The 25,446-nt window shown below is 53.4% G+C and overlaps 2 protein-coding genes across 14 annotated transcripts in view; one reads left to right on the top strand and one right to left on the bottom strand.

Moving 5' to 3' along the window:
* Nucleotides 1-981: 981 nt before the first annotated feature.
* On the top strand, nucleotides 982-14,024 carry ATG16L2 (autophagy related 16 like 2). 9 transcript variants are annotated; one of them, XM_036325067.1, is made up of 18 exons: nucleotides 982-1,137; nucleotides 2,802-2,901; nucleotides 3,650-3,752; nucleotides 6,547-6,620; nucleotides 6,899-7,150; nucleotides 7,279-7,344; nucleotides 7,633-7,749; nucleotides 8,767-8,829; nucleotides 9,402-9,510; nucleotides 9,873-9,978; nucleotides 10,903-10,973; nucleotides 11,218-11,289; nucleotides 11,408-11,528; nucleotides 11,840-11,945; nucleotides 12,749-12,898; nucleotides 13,044-13,091; nucleotides 13,228-13,329; nucleotides 13,667-14,024. In XM_036325067.1, exons 1-18 carry the CDS (start codon nucleotides 1,020-1,022, stop codon nucleotides 13,752-13,754), a joined length of 1,866 nt encoding a protein of 621 aa, XP_036180960.1. In that variant the 5' UTR covers nucleotides 982-1,019; the 3' UTR covers nucleotides 13,755-14,024. The 9 variants fall into 9 exon arrangements, with proteins under 9 accessions (XP_036180960.1, XP_036180962.1, XP_036180966.1 ...); XM_036325076.1 differs by lacking the exon at nucleotides 982-1,137 and adding an exon at nucleotides 2,133-2,230; XM_036325069.1 differs by lacking the exon at nucleotides 8,767-8,829.
* Nucleotides 14,025-21,995: 7,971 nt separating this feature from the next.
* Nucleotides 21,996-25,446, bottom strand: part of FCHSD2 (FCH and double SH3 domains 2) — a 178,160-nt gene continuing 174,709 nt past the window's right edge. For all 5 annotated transcript variants that reach the window (XM_036325062.1, XM_036325061.1, XM_036325064.1 and 2 more), the window contains one exon: nucleotides 21,996-24,073. In XM_036325062.1, the coding sequence (XP_036180955.1) occupies nucleotides 23,919-24,073 (155 nt within the window). In that variant the 3' untranslated portion in view covers nucleotides 21,996-23,918. The remainder of the gene's footprint in view (nucleotides 24,074-25,446) is intronic.

Here is a 25,446-nt window from a genome sequence, read left to right as displayed (position 1 = left end):
TGTGACCCATCATCTGCATCTCAACAAGCCTGTCACCTCCAAGGCCTGTCCGCATCCTCAACGTTGCTCAGTTTCTCGAATTTCCTGGGGATGGACAGGTCTGCCTTCACTCACGGAGAGAGAGCAGGGCCTGCAGGGGCCTTACACAGTGGACCTTGGGATGAGCCTGGGTCTGGTGCATTCCTCCTTTATTCTTCACACCAGCCTGTGTCTGCAGAGCTCTGGACGAGGGGTCTTGCTGGACATAATTTTATGATAGTTCCCTGCAATCCATGATTTACTGTCAAGTGCACCAGGCAGAGATGCTGCTCATCCAGAGGCCAATCGAATAAACTCCCGAATCCACTGAGAGTTTTTATGCCATGGAACCTTTGCACTTGTTCTTCCTGCTGCCTATTCTCCTTCCTCCTGGCCAACTCCTATTTCATCCCTCACAGCCCAACTCAAGTGCCATCACCTCCGGAAAGCAGCGCCTCTTGCCTTCAGCTCCTTCCTCCCCGGTGCTTTCTTATCCACGGTCACATTGTGTGCGCCTGGTGTCAGTGTCGCCTCTGCTCACAGGCCCTGGGTGCCTCAGGGCCGGGCGGGTGTGAGGAGGCCTCCAGGTCCGGGCCATGGGGCGCAGCCTGGCCCAGAGGCGGGTGGGCAAGCATCTGGGGCTGTGCCTGCGGCTGCTGTGGGGTTAAGGGCGCTGGCCCTGGGGCCCCGCCTGCGGACGCGCCCACCGGCTCGGGGAAGCCGCCCGGAGGCTCCGTCCTCGCGTCCCGCTTATTACCCCCGGCAGCCATAGGAGCTCCAACTTGGGTGAAAAAGTTTTAGGGGTCACCTTGGTGTAGACACGGGGGCGGCTTCCCTCCCACGATTGCGTCTCTCCCGCAAATACGCTCTTGGTACAACCCGGGGAATCCCCGCCACGGCCCTCCCCCTGGCGTCACGGAGTCCCCGGGAGGCCCCGCCCCAGCCCACCCGAGCCTTCTAAGGAGCCGTTGCCCACGCGGGACAGGCGGGAGAGCGCGGCCATGGCGGGGCCCTGCGGCGCCGGAGCGCCCGCCGCCCGCTGGAAGCGCCACATCGTGCGGCAGCTGCGGCAGCGGGACCGCACGCAGAAGGCGCTCTTCCTGGAGCTGGTGCCGGCCTGTGAGTGCGCCCCGCGGGGCTGGGATGAGGGCGGCGGAGGGGACGGGGCTGCGGGAAAGCGTCTGGTTTCTCCAGCGGTGACGCCGGTGCACCACTGCCTTCTCGTCTCCGAGGCCTGGGGCCTGCTGCACCCCCATCTGTGACGCCCTGTCTCCCACCGGCCACATCCCTGCCCCTGCCAGCTCAGGCTCTGCTCAGAGCGCCGTCCTGGACGCAGCTCCTCCTCATGCCGCCGCTCTCCGCGCCCCTCTGGGCCCGGCTCTGCTCCGCGAGCTGTGCTTCCGAGGCGGCACCCGTCAGCCAGTGTTGAGGTTGTAGGGTCTCTTGTGCGTCCCCCTGCCGGGCGGTCCCTAAGGCAGAGCCTGGTCAGTCCCCTTGGTCCCCATAGCCCAGTGAAAGGAGGTGGGACTGTCCAGAGCAACTACTGTTTAGCGAATTGAGGAAAGGAGTGAAACTGAATCTCTAGGGGGGAAGCTCAGAGTCTCAGGCTTTGCCGCAGGTAGGTGATCCTGGCTCAGGTTTTTGGAGTGCCTCTGTGCCCAGCCAACGCCGGCCGGAGGGAGAAACGTAGGCCCCAGGCTGCAGGAGGGAGCTAGCTGAGCCCTGGAATCAGACTGTCACAGAGTTGTTTCTGGGTGGCCGGTCAGGAAGGGGTATGGAGATCAAGCGAGATAAACAGGTGTGCATCTGTGTGCAGGGCTTCTGGTCACCAATCCCTCTAGCTCCATCACCGGGCCTAATCTTGGCTGAAGCTTAATCAACCCTCCCTCACCAAACCTCCCCCCACCAGCTGCAAATGTGTGGGCCTGGGGAGACTCCACAGGGCTGAAATCAGACACACTTCAAAGTCCAGTCTTCTCTGTGGTCTTGGGCAGATCATATTCCTAAGCTTCAGATTTCTCGCCCATAAGCTGGGCAAAATGGCATCTTTGGACTTGCTGGGGGGCCAGAGCAGTGCCCTGAGGGCTGGGCTGGGGTTTGGAGGTGAGACGTGGAGGAAAAATTGCTGCGGAGCTAGGCCTGGGCTTGTCACCTCCACCTTATCCTGGAATTGGTGAAAGAAGAGGAAGTGACCGCGGTGGGTGTGGAGGAGGTGTGTTTCAGGGTCTGTAGCAGAAACTACCTGAACTTGAGGAAGTCTGCTGCATAACTGCTCAAGGGCTTTCTGTTTTGGCTGGGATGGTGGCTGGGGTTGGAGGAGGGTGGGGGTGGGAGGGGAGAGGAACCTTCCACCTACCAGGGGAAGTCAGGATTGCTTTTCATCCACTAAGTTAGAGCCCCTGGAGGGGAAGTAAGGCCATAGGCAGGTGGAGCTGTGTGTTTCATCACTCTCTGTGGCCAGGCCCTGCCCTGGGGCTGGGGTTCAACCCTGGCCCCTTCCTTTCTCAGGACCCTTCCCCAGTGGTGGTCATCCTTCTGGGAAAGCAGGTGTTCTCCTGGGAGGGTCTGGAGGCTAGTGCTGTGAGGATGCTGTGCCAAAAGGCTGAAGGTCCTGGTGGAGCTGTATAAACACCCCTTAAGCAAGGGATAGAACCCAATCTGCCAGTAGCTCTGCCATTGGCACCCCTGGGCTCCTGCGGCCTTCCCAGCCAGACAGGGATCCTTTTTGTCTGGAGTTTGCTGGTAAGTGTCTTTGCCCCAGGTTCACCCTCTTGCACCCCTAGATAACCGTCTCCTAGAAAAGGCTGAACTGCTGGCCCGGTTCTCAGACAAGCTGCAGCCAGAGGCAAACGATGTCACTCCTGCTCCCTGGCAGGGCCCTTGGTGAGTGTATGCGTGCTTGTGGTTGTGGTCACAATGGGCTGCCTGTGCCTAGGCCCTGCCCCCACTGCCTATGCTGGGTCCATTCTCTCCCTGGCACCTCATTGGCCCCTGTCTGCTACCCGGGGGGAGGGGTATGTAAGCTCTTCAGCCTTCCCCCAGGCCAGCTGCTTTGAAAGTCCTTCTGTCCTACCCATCTCAGTCCATCTCTGCATTTGTCCCATCTCCTTCCCTTCCCACCCCTACACTTATCTTTTCCCCTTTTCTGTCTCTATCTCTCTCATCTTTTAAAAAAATGTTTTTATTGATTTCAGAGAGAGGAAGGAAGAGGGAAACATCAACGATGATAGAAAATCATTGATTGGCTGCCTCCTGCACACCCCCTCCTGGGGACTGAACCCCTAACCAACTGAGCCTTCCCAGCCAGGACTGTATCCCTAATTCTTTACCCGATGCCTACAGAAAGGGTCTTGCTACCTATTCCGAAGGGGGAGTGAAGATGAGAATCAAGAATGGGTTGGGGCTCAGAGTTGGGAGGTGCTTCTAAAGGAGGGTCCTGACCATGGAAACCAAGGCTGGGGGACTCCCAGAGCTGAGCCATGGACAGCTTCAATTGCTGGAAATGTGCGCTTTCCTCTTCTGGCTTCCACCTTTCTAGGAAAAAGTTCATGATGCTGGTCTCAGGCTTTACATGCACATCGCCCGGGTGAATGGAGGGACAATGAGCACCACTCTCTTGATTGGTTGGCAGGGAGGAGGAGTCGCGGTCTAACTCAGACCAAGTCCCATCACCGGACATTCTGAGGGTGAAATGGCAAGAGGAGAAGGAGGGACTTCGGCTGGTCTGTGGTGAGGTAGGCTGGGCAGGGTCTGAGAATGTGGTCTGAGGGACAACGTAGTGGGGCCAGGATCTAGGATTTTGGGGGATGGAAGATTCAGTCCAAGGGAGTCAGCAAAAGAGGGACAGTCCCCAAGTCCAGTGCCTTGAGGCCAGACAGTCCGATGCGCTCTAGCTTGGCTCTGGCAGCCCAGCATGAAGTGGGCTCCAACAGCAGTTGGAGGAAGTGAGGTGAGAGTTCAGCCCTCCTGGTTCATAGGTCGACGCTCAACCACTGAGCCACGCTGGCCAGGCACTCTCCATTCTTTCAACACATATTTATTGACAATTGCTACATGCAAGGCACAGGAATGCAGCATAAGCAAGACCTGGCCTTATGGAGGTTCTAGTCCACTGGAGGAGACTGATGGACCAGTAAACTCATGCCCAAGTCACCTGCCTAACGAGTGTGGGAAGGGGGCTGTGAATGCAGTGAGAGCCTCTCCCTCAGCGTCTTGTAGTCACAACTTCACACTTGAGAAGTGGTTCTCAAACATCTGAACCCCCTTCTGGGCTGTGAGCACCCCAAGGCCTGGAATGCTTCTGGTTTGCCTCCACTGTGTTCCTGGGGCTTGTCTCCACAGTCCATGCTAATGCATATCTGTAGGCTAAGTGCTGAATGAGGTGGATCATGCACCCCTCCATTAGTGGTCACAGGGCTGGAAACCTGGGGGCACCCCTGACCCTTCCCAGCCCTCTGTTCTGAGCTAGTCACCAGATCATGGATCCTGCCTCAAAATCTACTTCTGTTTCCTATACCATGTCTGGCCTGGTCCAAACTGACCTCATTCCACCCTGGATGACCCCTCTCTTGGCACCCCCATCCATTCTTCATACAGCACTCAGAGTGATATATTTTAATAATAAAAGTGACTTCCATTAGAGAAAAAAATATGCTTGTTGTGAACATTTCAAGAGAACCGAAGTCCATAGAATACAAACAAGTAAGAGCCTCTTTCACCCCCTCTCCCCATTATCAGTTTGGTATATATATATCCTGCCACTCTCTTATCTCTGAGTTCATAGTTCCCTTTGTATGGGATCCCTCCCACACCCCTTGCCCTCAGCACTCCCTCTCCTTCGTTTCCTCAGGCACACACCAGTCAGCCCCCATTGGATATACCAGGGGATGAGGAGGGGCTTTTCCTTTGTTTTTACTGTTTCACATGATCACAACCAACATGTATTATTACTATTATTTGAACTTTTTATTTTGAAATAATTATAGATTCATAGGAAACTGCAAAGACAGTACAGAGAGGACCTGTGTACCCTTTACCCAGTTTCCCCCATTGGTTACATCTTCTGTAACTACAGCACACACAGTCAGGGAATTGATATTGGTGTGAACTGTCTAGTTCTTGGTGATTCTGTCACATGTGTGTAGATTTGTGTGAACATTAAGATACAGCTCTATTTCATCATCAGAGATCTCTCTCTACCCTATTTTAGTCACAACTTATCCCTCTGCCCCAACCATTCCTAATTCCTGTTAGCAACTAATCTGCTTTCCATCTCTATTATTTTAATTTTGAAAAGCATAAAAAAAAAAAGACAAAAAAACCCCAAAACTGAGTACCAAGACATCAATGCAAGTAAATGACAGGTGAGGAAGTGGAAGTGGTGGTCAGACTGCTTAGTGGTGAAAGGAATTATAAATGTTATATAAACTGGGCCAGGTATGAAAGCAGGTCTCCCTGCCTTGTGTGTGCTGGGCCCCTCCCCAGGCCCACAAGAGAGTGAGTAATGTCAGTGCAGGTGGACAGCACCAACCTTGCTCCTCAATCCATCCCTCACCAGGCCCGCCCATGTGAGAACACAGGAACAGGTTACCAATAGAGCCCCAGCCTAGGCTATTTCCTCAGGTTCCTCTGGCCACACTGGTGGGAACTGCATTGTCTAGGGCCTGTCTCTCCCACTGATCCCTCAGCTCCGAAAGGTGGGAGTTGAACTTGATCTCTGTGGCTTCCCCAGCTCCTGGCTGAAGGACTGTTCAGTGAGGCAGGGGTACAGATAAGATGACCCTCACCCCCACTCTTGGGCTGTGGGGCAGCTCCAGCATTTATTCTGGGCCCGGTGCTCTTACATAATCCATTCCTGTTCTTAGGCTGGGTGCCTCTGCTCAGGGTTCCTTCTTACTCTGGGGGATCTGGTCAGTAGGCCAGGGGAACAGAACCCACAACCCTCGAACCCCTCCTGTAGACCAGCCCTTTACTTGGAGCATAATGTTCGGTGGCCTGGGGTCCAATATCAGCTCTGCCACTTAGCTGTGTGACTTTGGGCAAGACACTTAACCTCTCTGTGTCAATGTCCTTCTCTGTAAAATGGCATCACCTACCTCATAGTGATGTTATGGGGATTAAGAGTTAATATGTGTAGAATGCCCAGAACAAGGCATGGAACACATAAGTGCTCTATTAAAAAATTTGCCATTATTTGAAAAACGATTTCTCATAATAATTCCGTATTACCCTATAAGGCCAGCACGATCATTCCCATTTTATAGGTGAGATAACAGAAGGCTGAGGTTGAATGACTACCCCTGGGGTCAGAGAAAAATAAATGGCCACGCCAAGACTGACACGCAGGGATCAGACTTCAGGGCCTAAGTCCCTTCCACGCTCCATGAAACAGCAATGCATTCCGGGGCCAGGCCCGTAGTCTACCTGCGCCTGAGCTTGCTTTTCAGGAAGGGAGCGGGTGGGTGCAGCAGCAGACCCTGGCTGAAGCTCTACAAAGAGGCCCAGAGTCTGGCCTTTAACCGCCCCCAGATGGCCTACCAGGTGGTGGAAAAGACCGCAGCCCTGGGCGCCCTGGAGTCCGAGCTGGAGAAGCGGCAGGGCAGGTAAGGCGCCGGCGGGCGAGCGCAGGGGAACCGCGCCCACGTAGGGGGGCTCTGAGCCCGGGAGGGGGTAGGGGGACGGGTGACCCCGCATGGCTCCAGCAGGACCCGACCGCTTTCCCCTCGTCCCCAAACGCCCGGCACCGCAGGACTCTGAGCGGGTAAGGCTGGGTGGGAGACTTGCCTTAGCTGCTTGGCTGGCGCGTGGCCGCGGGCAAGTCCGCCCCAGCTCGGGGACCCGTTCCCACGGGGAAGTGACGTCGGCTCGCCCCCGGCTCCAGGCTGGCGGCTCTGGAGGAGCAGGTGGCGCAGCTGCAGGAGGAGCGGGCCCAGCACGTGAGGCAGGTGGACGTGCGGCGGTCGCGGAACGTGGCGCAGCAGGCGGCCTACGAGGCGCTGCGCCTGCAAGCCCGGCTGCAGGAGGCGGCGCTGCGCAGGCTGGAGGAGGAGGCGCGCGACCTGCTGGAGCGGCTGGTGCAGCGCAAGGCGCGCGCGGCCGCCGAGCGCAACCTGCGCAACGAGCGCCGCGAGAGGTCAGGGGGCTGGGTCCCGTCCCCGGAAAGGGAACCCCTTGCCCCTTCCCCAGGAAGGAGGACCCTCGCGCTCTGGGGAAGGGGGCGGCGCCCTGCGCCTGTATACCAGGAAGTGTTTATACCCCCAGGGCCAAGCAGGCGCTGGTGTCCCAGGAGCTGAAGAAGGCTGCCAAGCGGACAGTGAGCATTAGCGAGTAAGAGAGCCTCGGATGCTGGCTCGGCCCCGTGTGTCCTGTAGTGCCCTGCTCTTGGGCCGCTGCCTCCACCTCTACCTTGCCCCACACCTGCCTGCGGCACATAGACTGCGGCCCCAGGACACGCACAGACACGTGTGGCCATAGAAGCCAGCACCGGGCCTGTCATGTGTGCGCCCACCCTGACCCCTTATCACGGGGTTTGCACATCTTCACCCTGTGGGGCTCTGGGACAGGGAGGGGCTGGCCTGGTCCCTTGGCCTTTCTGAGCTCCATTTGCTCTCCCAGGAACCCAGACACCTCAGGCAATGAGACCAGAGAGAAGGCTGAGATGACTCTCACTCTGCTTGCTGAGCCTGAGTTTCTGGAGAGTGAGGCTGGTGAGAAGTTGAAGAGGCCCTTCAGGTGAGGACTGGCCCAGAACTCTGAGCTGAGCCCCACCCCAGAGTCTTCCAGTGAGACCTTGAGCCTACTCCTGGGTTGGGAGGGACCTTGGAGAGACACTGGGGTACATACAGCTCAGACCTCCTAGGACAGGTCTGACCTCCAGGGCCACCTCAGGGACCCCAACCCTGTCCTCACTCCTTTCTTTCCTCCCCAGGACCAGATCTCTGGGGGTGGGGTGTCAGGCTGGTGAAAGGGTGTCACCAGGAGGGAACCTGTGGGCAAGGCCGGGGGCTCAGCTGTTGAAGGCATGTGTGTGCATACACAGGGATAGGAGAGCACACGAGTGTGCAAGCCTGGGTGAGCATACTTGAATGCGTGTGAGAATCTGAGCATGTGTAGATAGATGTGAGCTCACACAGTGGGACCGATTGGGATTTCAGTCCTCGGGCCCCGCCCCTCCGTTTCCTCATTTGTCTTGATTTGCCTGGCATTGAGGCTGCCCTTCCCTGCCCCATTCCCCAGGCCGAAAGCTCTCCTGCAGCTCTTCCTTGCAGGTCACTGGTGCCTAGGCCTCAGGGCAGCGAAGGAACCTTGGGGAGGGGCATGCGATCCTGGTCCCCAGAGCCCTTGAGTGTCCCGGTGAGCCAAGTCCTCTCCTGAGCATTTTTGAGGTCTCAGCAGATCTAGGTCCTCACATCCCCCTGCCCTCAGCCTTATGCTATTCCAACCTGGAGACACCTTCACCATCACCCCACTCCATAGGCCCCGCTCAGTCTCCCAGGAACTTTGGCTGGGGAACTTGGGTGCTGGGGCATTTCTTACCATCATGGTGAAAACTTTGGGAGACTTCATTGCCAACTCTCTGTCTGCCTCCATCTTCATCTGCTCTGGGTCATGCCACTCTCCGGATCTTCGAGGAGCCAAGTTCCAGAAGCTGTGAGCTCCAGGGCCCCTGGCAGAGTAGGCTCGAACGACTGCTGTCTGCACACCCACCGGCCAGCCCCTTAGCACGTCTCTCTCTCGATTCTGCCCCAGGTCTGCCTCCGCCACCTCCCTGACGCTGTCCCGCTGTGTGGATGTGGTGAAGGGGCTTCTGCAGTAAGTGTGTGTACACACCGACGTGTGTGAAGGGATAGGGCATCTTGGAGCCTCGTGTGCAGCTTTTCAGACTTGGTCTGCGTGCGTACCTCAGTCTGCCCATCTGTGTTGCCCAGCAGTCTGTGCGAGTCTCTGCGGAGCCCCACAGGCCGAGCTGGGTGCATGGCCTCATTTTCAGCTCCTGCTCAGCTCTCCTCCAGGCTGTCCCTCACTGAATTTCCTCACAGGGGACCAAGAGTTGCAGCCTGAGGCTGCACAGGAGCTACCACTCAGTTGGGAAACAGGTTCAGAAATCTCAGGGACTCGTTCAGGGTCACAGAGCCAAGGAGTGACAAGACCAGGGCTGAAACCCCAGCCCCGAGGTTTCTCTGCATCCATCCACTCTGCCCCGTCTCTCTGCATTTCTCTGTGCCCCTGTCATCTCCACACTGACCCCTGGGGTCAGAGGCCAGGTTGGGGACTGTGCTCCCCACGCCTCCTGGCCACCTGCTGTTGCCTTCGATGTCTGCTTCCTGTTGTTGCTGCCTCAGAGGAACTTGCTGAATGCCCTCCTGACCCTCCTCTCCCCCCAGTTTCAAGAAGAGGAGAGGACACTCAATTGGAGGACCCTCCGTGCAGCAATATCAGAGCATCCCTGTGTGCGTGGCTGCCCGACTTCCTACCTGGGCTCAGGATGTGCTGGTGAGGAGGAGCTGGGCCACATGCATCAGGTGCTGAAACGGGCAGTGTGGGCCCCAGGAGTGGTCCGAGGAGGCCAGGGAAGCAGGGCTGGGCTCTTCAGCAGGAGCAGGAGTTTTTCTGCCACAGCTTGTGGTGGGCGTCCCTCAGCCATTTATAATAGGGGCATGGACTGGAGAGGGAGAGACAGGAGGCCAGCCAGGAAGTATGGGGTATCAGCCAGGGGAGGCTGCTGCAGGGGTCTAGGCAGAGATGATGAGACCCTACTGTGTGCACCAGCGCATGTGAGAGAGCCCGTGAGCATGCACAAAGAGGCCTGTGTGGCAAGGATCAGGGGCACCAATCTCTCCTTTTTTTTCCTACAGGATGCCCACCTTTCTGAGGTCAATGCAGTTCGTTTTGGTCCCAATAGCAGCCTCCTGGCCACTGGAGGGGCTGACCGCCTCATTCACCTCTGGAATGTTGTGGGAGGTGAGGGTCCCTCCCCTGCAGGCCAACCCTATGCTTTCTCTCCAACCCCCCCCCCCCCCCCTCAGCTTGTTTCTTGGTGGGTAAAGGTCTTGGATCTCTTTATGTTTCCTCACGTGGACTATTCTTGTGGGCAGTGGCCAGATGATTCCTTGGCAAGAGTGCTGAGCTTGCTTTTCTGAAGAAGGGTAGAGTCTTCTAGCTCCTGGGGTCCAGGCCTGCAGGATGAGGAGGGCTGAGCTCACATGGTCCCTGTTAGGAGATGAGGGGTTCTCTCGGCCACTTCTTTTATTTTTTATTGATTTCAGAGAGGAAAGAGGAGGGAGGGAGAGAGAGAAACATCAATGAATAGAGAATCATTGATTGGCTGCCTCCTGCATACCCCACATTGAGGACTGAGCCCGCAACCTGGGCATGTGCCCTGGCCAGGAATCAAACTGTGACCTCCTGGTTCATAGGTTGATGCTCAACCACTGAGACATGCCGGCTGGGTGCTAGGCCACTTCTGTTACCATTTGAACGCTCAGAACTCAGTAGGAAACCAATGTTAGCTAGCTACTTTGGGCTGTGTGTGTGTGTGTGTGTGTGTGGAGGGCGAGAGGAGAGGTGGAGTGGGTGGGTATTGGGAAGTTAGAGCCAGCTTCTGGAGGCTTCCTAGAGGAGTCCGATCTCTAGCTGGCCTGGCCCTTGCTGTGTGACCTAGGGACAGCCCCTTTTCTCTAGTCCTCTTTAGTGCTGTGAAATGACCAGCTATCCTCTGGGGCCCCCTGCTGGCAGGTTGGGAAGGTGCAGCCCAGGCCCCCAGAACAGACCCGACAATTCTGTCCCTAAATTGGGAAAGACCGATTTTCTCACTCTCCATCCCAGCTCCCCGTTTTCGTGAGGTGAGTGACCTCATTGCACTCTATCTTCCCCTGGTTCCCCCAGGTCGCCTGGAGGCCAACCAAACTCTTGAAGGAGCTGGTAGCAGCATCACCAGTGTGGACTTCGACCCCTCGGTGAGAGGCCTTTGCCCCAGTCGCATGGGATGTTTCCTTCCCCCCAGTCTCCACCCTAGGCAGCTGGGGGCTCTTAGAAATACATGGGTATCCTAGAACTGGGCCCTCAAATCCTCCTCTGCCTTCCCGGGGGACCTGGGTTGTGAGAGAAGCCTCAAGGTGGCCCATCCCAGCTCTCTGGCCTGAGGGATGTTGCCTCTGGCCAGGCCCAGGTCTCTGACCTCTCCTACTCTCATCTCTCCAGGGCTCCCAGGTATTGGCAGCTACTTACAGTCGGGCTGCTCAGCTCTGGAAGGTGGGAGAGGCACAATCCAAGGTGAGGTCTGACTGGGGAGACCGCCTGGGGATCAGGTTCATGCCCTGGGCCTAGAGGGGGGTGTTATGGAGTCTTGACTATGCCCTTGATCCATATTTGGGATGGGGGGGGGGTGCAGGAGACACTATCTGGACACACAGACAAGGTGACGGCTGCTAAATTCAAGCTAACGAGGCACCAGGCGGTGACTGGGAGCCGAGACCGGACAGTGAAGGAGTGGGACCTTGACCGTGCCTACTGTGAGGCCCAGCCCCCCAACCCCCCCGCCCACACCCTCCTCACCCCCCAGGCTGGTCAAGGAGGGACCTTGACCTTCTCTCTGGAAGTGTTTCTAAGATTCATAGGCATTTGGTGTGAAACCTCCCAAGGCCCCTCCTTCTCTATCCCCATTGGTGCTTTCAGTTTTTTGGTGACCTTGGGCTTTGGGCTGGGAAGCAGGGGACCCGGGTTCTAGTTTTGGGAGGCTTCTGGGCTTCAGCTTCTCATGTGTCTGCGGGTTGGCTCCTGACGACCCTTCTCTGAGGCTGGGGCTCTGCTCCTTGTTCCCTAGGCTCGAGGACCATCAATGTCCTTTCCTACTGCAACGACGTGGTGTGTGGGGACCATGTCATCATTAGTGGCCACAATGACCAGAAGATCCGGTTCTGGGACAGCAGGTGACAGGCTGTGCATGGCGGAGGCGCAGGGGCAGGCTCCCATGTTCTCTTTCCTTTCTGTGGCTGTGGAGCCCTGGTGGGCACCTCGGGGAGGGGAGGCTGTGCTGGGCTTGGCCCGTGAAGGCTCAGCTGGTGGACCTCTGCCACCTCAGGGCTTCTCCTTCCAACCACGGGACTCTGCCTGGGCCTTGACAGCCAAGATCTAGCAACCCCTTTTCCCACATAGTCACCACTTTTTAATCAAAAGGAACACAAGTTTCAGTTGTATTTAAAACCTAAGAGCCCAACATTGGGCTCGAATGGTGGTAAAGGCCAGTGCCAAGCCTGCCTCCGGCTGCTCCTTGCTCGTCTGCAGGGATTGCCGTTGGACACCCTTGCTGTCTTTCACGCGTGTGAAGACAGACTTCCTTGCTTTTCCTCTGGCCTTTTAAAAAAATAAATTGATTTCAGAGAGGAAGGGAGAGGGAAAGAGAGAATCAGTGATGAGAGGGAATCATTGATTGGCTGCCTCCTGTACGCCCCACACTGGGGATCGATACCGCAGCAGGGCATGTGCCCGGACTGGGAATTGAACCATGACCTCTTGGTTCATAGGTCGACATTCAACCGCTGAGCCATGCCAGCCGGGCCCCTCTGACCTTATTTCAGTGACCCAAGGGCTTGAGGGGCTGCTCAGGTTCCTGTTGGGGGGGCCTGTCTGCAGTGGGAGGTCAGTCACTGTGAGCCTTGGCCTCAGTGCTGAGACCTGGGTGCCCCTGTCAGGGGGGCTGCTGCTCATCCCCATCTCTGTCCTTGCTCCTTAGGGGGCCCGGCTGCACACAGGTCATCCCTGTGCAGGGCCGGGTCACCTCCCTGAGCCTCAGCTACGATCAGCTGCATCTGCTCAGCTGTTCCCGTGACAACACACTCAAGGTCATCGACCTGCGTGTCAGCAATATCCGCCAGGTGTTCAGGTACCTGCCTCATGGCCTCTGGCCTGTGGCTTTGGCTGGGGTAGTTGGGCCTCTTGTCCCCTATAAAAGGCTCCCCGGGGCCTGCTGAGGTACCCGATCCCTTGACGGCCACCTCCACTCTGACCCAACTCTTGTCTGTCCTCAGAGCTGATGGCTTCAAGTGCGGTTCTGACTGGACCAAAGCCGTGTTCAGGTGTGTATGTGAGAGCACATGCCTACCCAAGTGTGCCCCATCCGATTGTGTCTGTGTGTCAGTGTCTGTGTGCCAGTGTGCGTGTGTCCTCACCTCTGACCACCTCCTCTCTCTTGCTGTGCCGTGGTCACTGCAGCCCAGACAGAAGCTTTGCACTGGCCGGTTCCTGGGACGGAGCCCTGTATATCTGGAATGTGGACACTGGGAAATTGGAGAGTAGCCTACGGGGACCCCACTGGTGAGCATGGCCACCACCCACCTGCCCACTCTAGCCTCAGGGCCACTGCCGCCCTGCCTCCAGTCCCACTGAGACCAGTTCAGGTTCTGACACGCTTGGGCCCTGGAGTCCCCAGCCCTTGTGTCCATATCTTCCACCTCCCAGAGCCCTTTACTGTTCACAAGGTGCCTTTTCATATGCGCTTGGGTCCATCTTCGCCGTAGTCCTGTGAGCCTTTTATAGGGAAGGAAATGGGCTCAGAGAGAGCCTCAAACTGCCCAGGCCCAGTACTGAGGGGCAGCGCCAGGCTGCAGGTCCACCTGGCACTCCCCTGAAGCCTGGCCCTCCCTCTCCTCAGCGCTGCTGTCAACGCCGTGGCCTGGTGCTGCTTGGGGAACCACGTGGCGAGCGTGGACCAGGCCGGGAAGGTTGTGCTCTGGCACTAGTGCCATGACTTCCCCTGCCTGGGCTGGAGCTCTCATCCGAAGCCTGAAGCCAGAGGACAGCTTCCCCCTTCACTGAGCTCCAGGGCCAGTGGGCCAGCGAGGTGTGGGCAGGGTGGGGTGGTCTCAGGGCAGTTAGTAGGGAAGAAGGCCTGGCAGGACCTGGCCTGTTTGTTTAAAAATGAAGTGTGGGTTGGGGGTGATTACAGTACATTTTGTTTATCTCTGTCTCTTTACTTTCTCTGCCAAAAGTGGAAAAAAATTACGTCTAAACTGGTGTCAGCTTGCCTCTTTGCAGCACTCAGGGAACAGAGAGGCCTTTGGGCTGGTGGCTCAAGGAAATCCAGGCTTGGCCCCCTTTCCTCCTTGGGCACAGAACTGGGCAGAGCTGGCCTGGCCTCCGTGCTACTCAAGTCTGAGAGGAGACAGCATGAGAAAGGCCAGAGGCAGCAAAGGGCAGTGATTCTTGGAGCCATGGGAACATCACCCTTGGTCCACGCTGGTCCTGAGGCCAAGCCAACACCTTGGGCCCACTCAGAGTAGACAGGCCGAGGAGGGGCCGTGGGAGTCCGAGGAGGGAGGAGGGGAGGCAGCCGGGAAGGGCCCTGGTGGAAAGGGTCCTAACGAATTGGAAAGTGATGGCAAGTACTTGGGACACAGGCCTGCCTTTAGACCAGGCAAGTTCTTGCTCCAGAGGCAGAGCCCGAGTAGGTGGGGAATGGCCTGTGTGTCTGGGAGGGTAGCAGTGGACTGGGTTTGGGCCTGGGCCGTCGCTTACATCAGCATCTGATTTAATCTTCACAATATGCCGCCGAAGTGCAAGGCAGACCCAACAGGGTAGAGCCTGGGGACCCCCTTTCCTTCATCCTCCTGGGGCACGGCGGAGGGGTCAGCAGGACGACCGCTGTCCGGAGCGATGAGGGCTGACCTGTGGGGATCTGCCCAGCTGAGTCAGAGGCTCCACTCTAGAACCTAAGCCTCCTTATCATCTTACAGTTTCCCTTGGGGTCGTTGCCAGTCCCAGGGTTTTGGAAACCATTTCCAGAATGGACAGCAGAGAGCTAAGAGCCTGGACTCTAGCCGACTGTCTGGGTGGGACGCTCAGCTCCGCTATTTAGCAGCTGAATGGTTTTGAGCAAGTTATCGTCTCTGTGCCTCAGTTTCCTTCTCTGTAAAATGGGATGTATCGTACACCTCAAGGATTGTTGTAAGGCCCCATTGTGCTAGTACTAGTATTTGTAGAGCTCCTGGCACATGCCAAAGACTGTGTGTTGGTCAAGTACCCAAATCTGCTGACTCCAGATCACTCACTGCTCTTGGTCGCCCAGCTGACCCCTGAACTCTAGGTGAGATACCCAGCTGCCTCCTGGGCCTCATCCCCCCCCCCCCCCCCCCCCGCCCGGCATAAGCTCCTCTTCCCCTCACACGGCATATCCTCTGGCACCAAGGCCTGGGGCCACCATGTCTCTTTCCAACCCTGCTGCCACTGCAGGCCACCTTCTGGATCTCCTGTTACCCCACCGGCCCCCTCCTTGCCATCATGACGTTCTAAGGTGTCATGGTCACATGTTCAACCATTTGGAGTCCCCTGCTGCCTGCAGAGAAACTCGGCCTGAATTTCAAAGCCCTTGGACCTACCCTGCTGGCCTCGGCTGCATCTTCATGTCCTGGTTACTCTGAATGTGTCTTCCATGTGATTTTCTCTCTATTCAGACTGTTCTTCCCTCCAGTCCCCAATTCACATTTGCCTCATTTGCCAGGCTGGCCAGGGCCCGCCTCCGGTTTGTGCTCCAGTCTGTGTCTGCCTCCCTTCAGCGTTAGCAGAGAACTCTTGGAAGAGACCAGGATGGGAAGTATTCCCTGGGGTCAGACCTGGCACAGAGAAAGCCCCAGGAAATGTTTAAGTGGCTAAATTCTGCCCGAGGACTGCAAGTCCAACAGTTGAAGACACTTGGAGTCCAGCGTTCTTAGAATCTAAAATTCCAGAGGCTCATGTCCTGGCTCCAGGTGGCCACCAGGAGTCACCAGCTGCCTGGTGTCTGCTGAGGCCATGCCGTCTCCTGGGATTCATGGCCAGAAAGACCAGCGCTTCCAGGAGCCACCATTACCCAGTGCTCGTGTCAGGCCCTGTGCTCTGCACTTTTCCTGCGGTCTCTCTTTAAAAAATTATTTTTTTTTAATCCTCACCTGAGGATATCTTTCCGTTGATTTGAGAGTGGAAGAGAGAGGGAAAGATAGAGAAAATATCGATGTGTGAGAAACACATTGATTGGTTGCCTCCTGCACATGCCCTGACCAGGGCCTGGGCTGTGGAGAGGAGCCTGCAACCCAGGTACATGCCCTTGACCGGAATCGAACCCGGGACCCTTCAGTTCACAGGCTGACGCTCTATCCACTGAGCAGCCGGCTAGGGCATCCTATGGTATTTTATTTGTTCCCAACCACCTTGTGATGTAGGTATTTCTTTTACAGAATAGAAAATCGAGGCTCAGAGAGGTTAAGTGATGTGAGATTACACAGCTGGCACAGCTGGATTGCGACTATTATACTTAAAAACACACACAAACCAACCAGAGAATTTGGGCTCCAGTTAGGCAGAGCTGCATGGCATCCCCCCACCCGTGTCCCCGTGGTGTACCCCCTGCCAGGGGGTGATTCCTCCCTGCATCTTCTTTTCCATTCTGGGCCCTGGGCCTGAGCTTGGAGGGTTAGTGTCTTTTGCAGTGAGGGACATGCAGGGCCACAGGAGTGAGGGAAACAGGAGGCTGTTATCAGCTATACCGTTTGGGGCAAGTCCCTCACAGGACTGCAGCGAAGACTGCTTCGATAACAGAAAAGGTGCTCAGGAAATGATCTGACTCGACTCCTGGGACAGCACCCCCTCCGCTCCCCTTAAGCCTCCTCTCTATGGGCCAAACTGACAGCACACCCTTGGGGTGCAGTGGCCTCACCTGAGGGAGCACACAACCTTCACTTATGTGGAAGGAATGCTTCCTGGAGGAGCCAGAGATGTTCGGGGATGAGGTGGGCCTGGAGGAAGAGTGGCTGGCCACGGCCGGGTGGGGCAAATGCTCCAAGGGGATGCGGCTGGGAAGGCTGCGCCTGGTCTCTGCAGCCCCTGCTCGTGGAGGTGGGGGCAGAGCCCTGGTGCTGAACGCTGATCCAGGCTCTCAGTAGTTGGTACCCAGGTTTTCAGTACTGAGCACTGTGCAGGGAGTATTCAGATGTTCAGGCTGCTTCCCAGGGAGGGGGCAGGGACTTGCGCAGGATAAGAACTCAGGCCTGTCCCTCTTTTCTGGAAACTGGACTCAGGTTCTGCAGAGGGACTGGCCTGGTCTCCTGGGAGAGCCCGGGCAAAGCAGTGTCTTCCAGGGCATGGAGCGTCCGATCTGAGTCCTCCTGCCCCATGACTCTGGGCCTCGCCACAGGTGACCCTCACCAAACAGCTCCTCCCTGGGCTGTTCTGCTGGTTTGAGTACTGCATCCTCTGCCTGCCCTGCCCACTCTCAGATCTCATGAGCCTGAGACCCCCAGAGGGAGGAACCCTAGTTTGGGGCTCCAGCTGCCCCCTGGTCATCTTCCTGTCTTGGGAGACGCTTGGCTCAGGTCTCCCATTCCTGAGTCTCCCCCTGGGTAACGGGGGAGACATTTGTGTCACCAGAACATGGCCTGGAGCAGTCAGTTTGCTGACAGGACAAACAACAGTTGGATAGATGTTCTCTGGAGGAATCCTGGCAGCCCCAGGCACGGACCCACCTGAGGCTAAGACCAAGTCAGTGCAAGGCTGTTTCCTTTCTCTGGATGCACATCCACTAGTTAAAATTAATATCAGCTTATCTGTACGTCATCTTATTTGATCCTCCTGGAGCTTAGGGCATTTGTATTACCTTTTCTTCTTTTTTTTAAATTAAATCTTTATTGTTCAGATTATTACATTTGTTCCTCTTTTCCCCCCCATAATTCCACCTAGTTCCCACCCCACCCTCCGCCCTCACTCCCCACCCATTGTCCTCATCCATAGGTGTACGGTTTTTGTCCAGTCTCTTCCCGCGTCGCCCACACCCCTCGCCCATCTCCCCCAAGAATAGTCAGTCCATTCCCTTTCTATGTCCCTGATTCTATTATAATCACCAGTTCATTCTGATCATCAGATTATTGATTCACTTGATTTTTAGATTCACTTGATAGATGTGTATTTGTTGTTCATAATTTGTATCTTTACCTTTTTCTTCTTCTTCCTCTTCTTAAAGGATACCTTACAGCATTTCATATAATACTGGTTTGGTGGTGATGAACTCCTTTAGCTTTTTCTTATCTGTGAAGCTCTTTATCTGACCTTCAATTCTGAATGATAGCTTTGCTGGATAGAGTAATCTTGGTTGTAGGTTCTTGGTATTCATCACTTTGAATATTTCTTGCCACTCCCTTCTGGCCTGCAAAGTTTCTGTTGAGAAATCAGCTGACAGTCATATGGGTACTCCCTTGTAGGTAACTGTCTTTCTCTTGCTGCTTTTAAGGTTCTCTCTTTGTCTTTTGCCCTTGGCATTTTAATGATGTGTCTTGGTGTGGTCCTCTTTGGATTCCTTTTCTTTGGGGTTCTCTGCACTTCCTGGACTTGTAAGTCTATTTCTTTCACCAGGTAGGGGAAGTTTTCTGTCATTATTTCTTCAAAGAGGTTTTCAATATCTTGCTCTCTCTCATCTTCTGGCACCCCTATAATTTGGATGTTGGTACGCTTGAAGCTGTCCCAGAGGCTCCTTACACTATTTTCGTATTTTTGGATTCTTTTTTCATTTTGCTTTTCCGGTTGGGTGTTTTTTGCTTCTTCGTATTTCAGATCTTTGACTTGATTCTTGCGATCCTCTGGTCTGCTGTTGGGAGTCTGTATAATATCCTTTATTTCAGTCAGTGTATGCTTAATTTCTAGTTGGCCCTTTATCACAACATTGAGGGTCTCACTAGATTTCTTGAGGATCTCATTGAGTTTATCAGCGGTTTCTAGAAATTTCTTGAAAAACTTTAAAAGTGTGGTTTTGAACACTATATCCAGTAGTTTGCTTTCTTCCATTTCTGTCATTTGTGTCCTGTTTCTTTGTGTTGGCATTTTTTATGCTTCGCTGTGTCTATAGAGTGGCTTTCTGTGCTAAGTGTCCTATGGGGCCCAGTGGCTCAGCCTCCCTAATTACCTGAGGTAGACATTCTTGGTGCACCCCCTTGTGGTCTTTGTGCACAGTCTTGTTGTAGTTAAGCCTTGATTGTTGTAGGTAACACTGGGAGGATTAGACCTCCAGGCCAGTTGGCTGTGAGAATCAGCTGTTTCTACGGTGGGAGAACTTCTGTGCTGGAGACACCCCTATGGGGCAAGACTTGCTTCAGTTGGGCTTTGGTGCTCACTGACTCTGCCCCCTGAGTGAGTCCCTTATGGATCTGAGTTTTAATTGGATGGTCCCCTGTATTACCTTTTCATTCTCACTGTAGGGTGAGGAAAGCAAGCCGAAGTTCACAGCTTGGTGGGCGGCTCAGGGACTTGAATACAGGCCATTTGGCTCATCTTCCTCGCCCCTCACAGGGGCACGTGGGTGATAAGAACGAAAAGGATGCTCAGGAGTTTAGCGCGCAGTGTGGCAGGGATGTAGGTTCCCTTCTGTTCTGTTTCAGGATCAGATTTCAGGAAAACATTCCACAGAAGTACATTTGTTCTTTGGCCAGTGGGACCAGGAGAATGGTCCAGGAACAAGACGCTCTTTGGCAGTCACAGGGCTCTTGGCAGGTCAAGCAGTAACAGAGCAAACACAGGGAGAGTCTAGGAAGAAACATCCTGGTTGTGTCAAGTTGTGAGACTTTGGGACAAATGATAATTCTCCCCCTTAGCTAACATTTCTGTAACGTGGTTGTATTTTTGTCATGAAAAACAACTTTGTAATGAGCAACATAAATGCAGAGTCCGAGCAGCCAGATTTTGTCAGGAGGCCACTCTGAGAGGGCTAGGCCGTTAGTGGCCCCACAGGCAAAGCTGCAGCTGGGCTCCTCGGGCAGCCAGTGAACAGTGGAGCCTGGGATTCGATCCCGACCTGGAAACTGAGGGTTTGCTTTGTCTCAGGGGACGGTGCAGGGGCTTGGGTTTTCCAATTGCTGGCCACCCGAGAAGTCTCTGTGTGCGAGTCTGTTCTCAAATACTGCAACCTTTCTGTGCGACATTCTCACTCTGCGTCAAGAAAGAAAACTTATCTAGAACACTGGGAGTTGGATAAGTCCTTGGAAATCACCCGTTTTCACTCCTTTTATAGCTGGGAATGTGGCAGCGTGGAGGGAAAGGTCACCCACGTCCTCTCACTAGCGTCTGTGTCTGGCTGGTGGACGTGGTGGTCAGAGAAGAAAGGGATCCAGGTGATGTGCTGTGAATCCAACTTGACTGCATTACAGTTAGTTCCTGTGATGAAGGAGGCCAAAATGTAGCTGTGACATTAGGGTGGGGCAATTAGCTTAACTCTGTTCCTGAGTCACAGACTAATCCGCTGATGCCAACAGCAGTCTCAGAGGTGAGCAGCTTTTCATTAGCAGGTGAAGGCAGGTGGAAATGACATTTAATGTGCACAACCTTGTCTCATTTACGGTAAAGCATTCACACACAAGCCTCCCCTTGGGCCCCATGGCAGCCCTGTGTTATCACGAGGCTGGAGGAGCAAGGACTCTGAAGGAGAGGACGCCGAATATGGAAGAGGTTCATGAGGAACGTTTGTGACCACCGTGCTGCTCACTTTATGCATCCTTCTGGGGTCCGCAGTATTACTCTCAGATGTCCGATGAGTATGCTGAGGTTTAGTTCCCACAGCTCTCAAAGAGGAGCCAGAATCTCACTCAGACCTTCTGACTCCAAAGTCCATGTTGTCACCTCCAATGCTGTTGGTGGGCGTGTCAATGGTTGCAATCCTTTTGTAGGCCAATTTGGCAAAGTCTAAAAAAAATTAGGTCTGGCCGGTGGTTCAGTGGTTAGAGTGTCAGACCACAAACTGAAGGGTCATTGGTTGAGGCAACCAATTGATGGGGCTCTCTCACATTGATGTTTCTCTCCTCTCACTCTCTCTAAAATCAATGCTTTCTCTAAAAATCAATGGAAAAAATATCCAGTGAGAATTAACAACAAAGACATCTAAAAAATTAAAAAAACACAACACCTTTTTGACTCTCAAATTACATATTTAGAAATTTCCCCAATGTTTTTACTGGGACAAATTTATAAAGAATTATGTACAAAGATGTTAATTTCAAACTTTTTAATAGCAAATGGATGGATATAACCTAAACACTCGTCACTAGAGGAATGTTTAAATTATGACCAGACAGCCCTGGGCAGTGTGGCTTAGTTGGTTTGGGGTCATCCCATGCACCAGGAGCTTGCTGGTTCAATTTGTGGTCAAGGGCACATGCCTGGGTTGCGGGCTCAATGCCCTGTAGGGGGCGTGCAGGAGGCAGCCGATCAATGTTGCACTCTCACATCCATGTTTCTCTCTCTCTCAAAAATCAATAAACTACTCTTAAAGTTATGCTCAGATAATGGATTATAATGTAGCCTTCAAAAAGAATGAGGTAAACCTAAATGTATTATATAATCCCACATATATAAAAAGGCAATGTGTATAGGGGTATGAGTTTTATGGCCAGAAAATATCTGGGAGAATACATATCACATGTGTGCAGCTCTGGGAAGAGGAGAGCTGTAGGCCTCTGCCCAAACATGCCGAGCCCTGACCCTCAGTGTGGCCGGCTGGGAGCCACAGGGACTCAGCTTTTAACCAGGAATCCATCCACCCCTGGGGCCAGTAAAATCTCTGCTTGATTCATTACTCCTGAGGGTGGAGGCTGAGGAAAGGGCAGAGGAGTTCAGAATTCCCACTTCCCAGAAGCCAGCAGTTACATCCTCCGAGGGGACTTCAGTGACTTTCTTGTCCCTGCAGCTGCAGAATCAGCTCCATGCTCAGCTCCCCGCGCACTGTCCTCCCCTCCCTCCCAGCACGTCACACAGCACTGTCACGTGGGTACCTGTCCCCCACCGCTGAAAAGGACCTTGAAAGCAAGGCCACAACTTACTTGTTACTCTCTCTAGGTATCCAGAATGTTACACCTGGCAGCTGGTGGCATCAGGAACTGCTTGTCCCAGGGATGGGTTAACAGATACCCCTCTGTATCTGTCACATGGTTAAAGAAGGGCCTAGGAGTGTGTCTTTATAAGTAAACTTAGAAAACTTACTTCCATTTTTTTATTATTCAACATTTTATACATAATAAATACAAACTTTTTACAGCCACTTTACGTAAAGAAAGCACATCTGCACAGAGGAGCTCCCTCTAAGCCGGGCCCTGTGCACTGTGATGCTGGGTTATATGTCCTGGAGGGAGGAGTTCTTAAAAAGGAGGCTTATTTGTACAACATTGATTTTTTAAAATAAAATTAGCAGCTCTTCCAAAAAATATTTAACATATAACAAAATTTCAAATAACCCTCTGAGAGTGTGGAAAACCCAGATTCAAGGACAATTTGGCTAACTAGAGAGAGAATACAAGACTGGGTGGCAAGAACTGCCTTATTCAAGCACTTGGAAGATTTTTAAAGTGCTTTGAAGATATTTAACATGTAGGCAAACTTTAAAATCTTAAAAAAACCCACCCTTTTATTTTTTAAACTTAAGAATAAGTTTGATAACACAAAAAGACCTCAAATAGATCAACAGATTAAGAAATGCAAAAATAACAAAAAAACAAAAAACAAAAAAAGAAACCCCAAATCATGGAGAAAATTCATCAGTTGGTATTGTCACTGAAATGATCAAACGGCAGACTGAAAATTTCTTCAGCTATGACCTTAAAAATTCCCATGGGGACATTTGGCGAGCACTTCAAGTTTCTAGAGTCTTAGGAGTTTTCAAAGCGTAATACAACGTTTAAATTCTGCAAATTTGATTTCTTAAAAAAAAGAAAAAAAAAAGCAACTGGCAAATATCCCTTAGTCCCTAGGTGACACCCCCCCTACCTTCCATAGGAAGTGGAGAGCCAGCAGAGGGCTCTGGGACACCTGCGCTGGGGGCTTGCTGGCCCGTGGAGGAATCCCCCTGGCTCTCCTCGTGATGCGGAGAACTTGTCTTTTCCGTGCCCATTTGCACTTGTGCAGGGTGTGCAGTCTTTTAGTCCTTTTTCGTAGGAAGCTGGTTTCCTTCATGAGCCACAGGTTCTTCCTCCCAAGGAAATGTCAGTGGGACCTGGGAAGCGGCATTTTCTGTCGGGGGGTGACCGCTGGGCTGGGCCAGCCACAACCTGGCTGGCTGGGCCAGTCCACGACTTGGGAATAAAACGATGCCAGCGGCTCTCCAGTAGAGAAGCTCAACAAGGCAAGTGTGTGTCCCCAATTTACCTAGACATTCAGATTCTAAGGATACTGGTCAGAAGAGTATGTGCTGCAAAAAAATTAAGATGAGAAATACCCAAATACAAAAAGAACATTAAATCGGCTCATTTCAGATCTGGAAGATCCATTTCTGCCTTGGCCGCAGCCTCCTTTCTACTACCCTATGTGATGGACAAGATTTGGCTGCTAGTTCAGCCCCTCCATATTAGCTCTACTAGTACTAAATGAATGGCATAAATATTAATACAAACGACGCTGTTATTGTTTAAACCCGTTAGCTGTGGTAGAGATGTGCATTAATGCAATTGGCGCTAGACTCGGGGCAGTCCACTGGTTTCTCAGTCGGGACCAACTGCGGGGAGGAGCCAGCCTCCCTGGAATCCCTCCTGCTTCCTTATGTAGCCAACGTGATCTGATTAAACTTAACCAGACGAGCAAAAGCCACTTGGAGACGAGAATCTCTGCCACATCCTGTGGCCACAGTAATATACTGTACGAGTGCACACGGTCAGCATCTCTGTGACTGTGCCTGCACGAGGCCTAGTCTTGAGTCTCATATAAAAACGGACGCTGTTAGGCACGAGGGCTGTCCCTCTGTTTGGAGGGCCCGCTAGGATTTGTGCTATGGTAGGAGAGATGACATAGAAAATGACAACAAAAAAAGGCACAAAATATTCAACATGTCGGAGGAGTCCACCAAGCTACCCAGTCACATATAATCCTCCTGGTTTTTGCTCTGTTCAAGAGTCTTCATCATGCAAAGGTGCCTAAAAAACAAGACTGGCCAAACTCCAAGCCTGACCTTGATTGTAGCAGTAACGGACGGGCAAACCCATCGTCACACCAGCGTGATTTCCACATCCTCGACCTTCTCTGCTGGCCTGCGGTGGTTCTGTGTAGGCGGAGGGGGAGCTGCGCGGACCTGAGCAGGAAACAATTGCACAAATTGCCCATCAGCTTCCGGATTCAGGGCCGGAATGAAGCATCCAAACCCCAGCCAGTCATTTATCCAAGGACATGGGCCCCCAGGGGGTCTCAGAAATGTTCTGAACATGTTCTTTCAACCTAATTTTCACTCTTTCCCGCTGAGGGGGAGTTATCCTGGATTTCATGTGAAACCCGTGAATCAGGGTCTTGCCTAGGCTGAAAGCCTCACGGGCACAAGAGTGACTGAGGCCCTAAAAGGCTCGTCCACAGCACAGGCTGGAGCTGGAAGTGAGCGCAGGGCCTGGAGAACTGAAAACCTTGGCACATGTCTTGGCAGGAGAGTTGCAAGAGAGAAGACGGAAGAAGTAGGCTGGGGTTAAGTCATGAAACCTGAGCTTTACTCTGTAGGCAAAGAGGAGTCCGTGGTGGATTTTAAACAGCATTATCAGAGTGTGGAAAGATGAGTTTGGTAACAGTTTGAGAAAAGAGTGGAGGAGGGCAAAGGTACGATGTAGTCATCTGAATGAGAGCTGCTGTTAGCCTGAACTGCGCCGGCAGTGGGGAGTAGAGAAGTGGGAAGACTGACAGCTGTCTCCGAGGGAAACTTGGCACGATTTGGTGATGACTACTTGTGGGGGACCAGAGCACTTTTGGTACAGACACTCTGAGATGTCCACAGGTCTGAAGCTCAGGAGAGAGATCGGATTGGCAGTTATAAATCTGGGAGTTGTCAGTAAATAAACAGTTGTCAAAGCTGTGGCAGTAGATGACATTACGCAAAGAGAGTGAGTTTAATGACTTCAAGAGGATTCATGGACAGAATCCTGAGAAGCATCAGCAGAAATCAATGAAAAGGAAGGGCCAGAGAGGCAGAAAGCGAAGCAGGGAAGGGTGGTGCAACACATCGGTCCCCTTCTCTCCAGTCTATATCTGCCGGCCCCTCCTGCTTGCAAATATAGGCCTGGAAACTAGGTTCTCAATAAATGCTTGCTGGAAAAAAAGTGCTTCTGTTTCACAATTAGACCATGTTGATGCTCACAGACCTTGCTACAATTTAAATATACTTTCACAGCTATCGCCTTGAATCTCACCATGGCTCAGAAAAAAGTGCCAATGTAGACTGGACCTTCCAAGATGTGTTGATTTAAAAAATATATATTTTTATTGATTTCAGAGAGAAAGGGGAGGGAGAGAGAGATAGAAACATCATTGATGAGAGAGAATCATTGATCGTTTGCCTCCTGCACCCCCCACAACTGGGGATCGAGCCCGCAACCCAGGCATGTGCCCTGACTGGGAATTGAACTGTGACTTCCTGTTCATAGGCCAACACTCAACCACTGAGCCATACCAGCCAGGCAATGTATT

This window comes from Myotis myotis, unplaced genomic scaffold (genome assembly GCF_014108235.1).
Source record: "Myotis myotis isolate mMyoMyo1 unplaced genomic scaffold, mMyoMyo1.p scaffold_m19_p_10, whole genome shotgun sequence".
In the NCBI taxonomy this organism is placed as follows: Eukaryota; Metazoa; Chordata; class Mammalia; order Chiroptera; family Vespertilionidae; genus Myotis; species Myotis myotis.
This window is presented reverse-complemented; position numbering and strand designations above follow the sequence as displayed.

What these genes read in the sequence shown, in the direction of transcription:
- ATG16L2 (XM_036325067.1), top strand. Translation starts at nt 1,020, where the DNA reads ATGGCGGGGCCCTGCGGCGCCGGAGCGCCCGCCGCCCGCTGGAAGCGC. An exon ending in CGCAACGAGCGCCGCGAGAG is followed by an intron (nt 7,151 to 7,278) that starts GTCAGGGGGCTG and finishes TTATACCCCCAG; the next exon opens with GGCCAAGCAGGCGCTGGTGT. An exon ending in GTGGTGAAGGGGCTTCTGCA is followed by an intron (nt 8,830 to 9,401) that starts GTAAGTGTGTGT and finishes CTCTCCCCCCAG; the next exon opens with TTTCAAGAAGAGGAGAGGAC.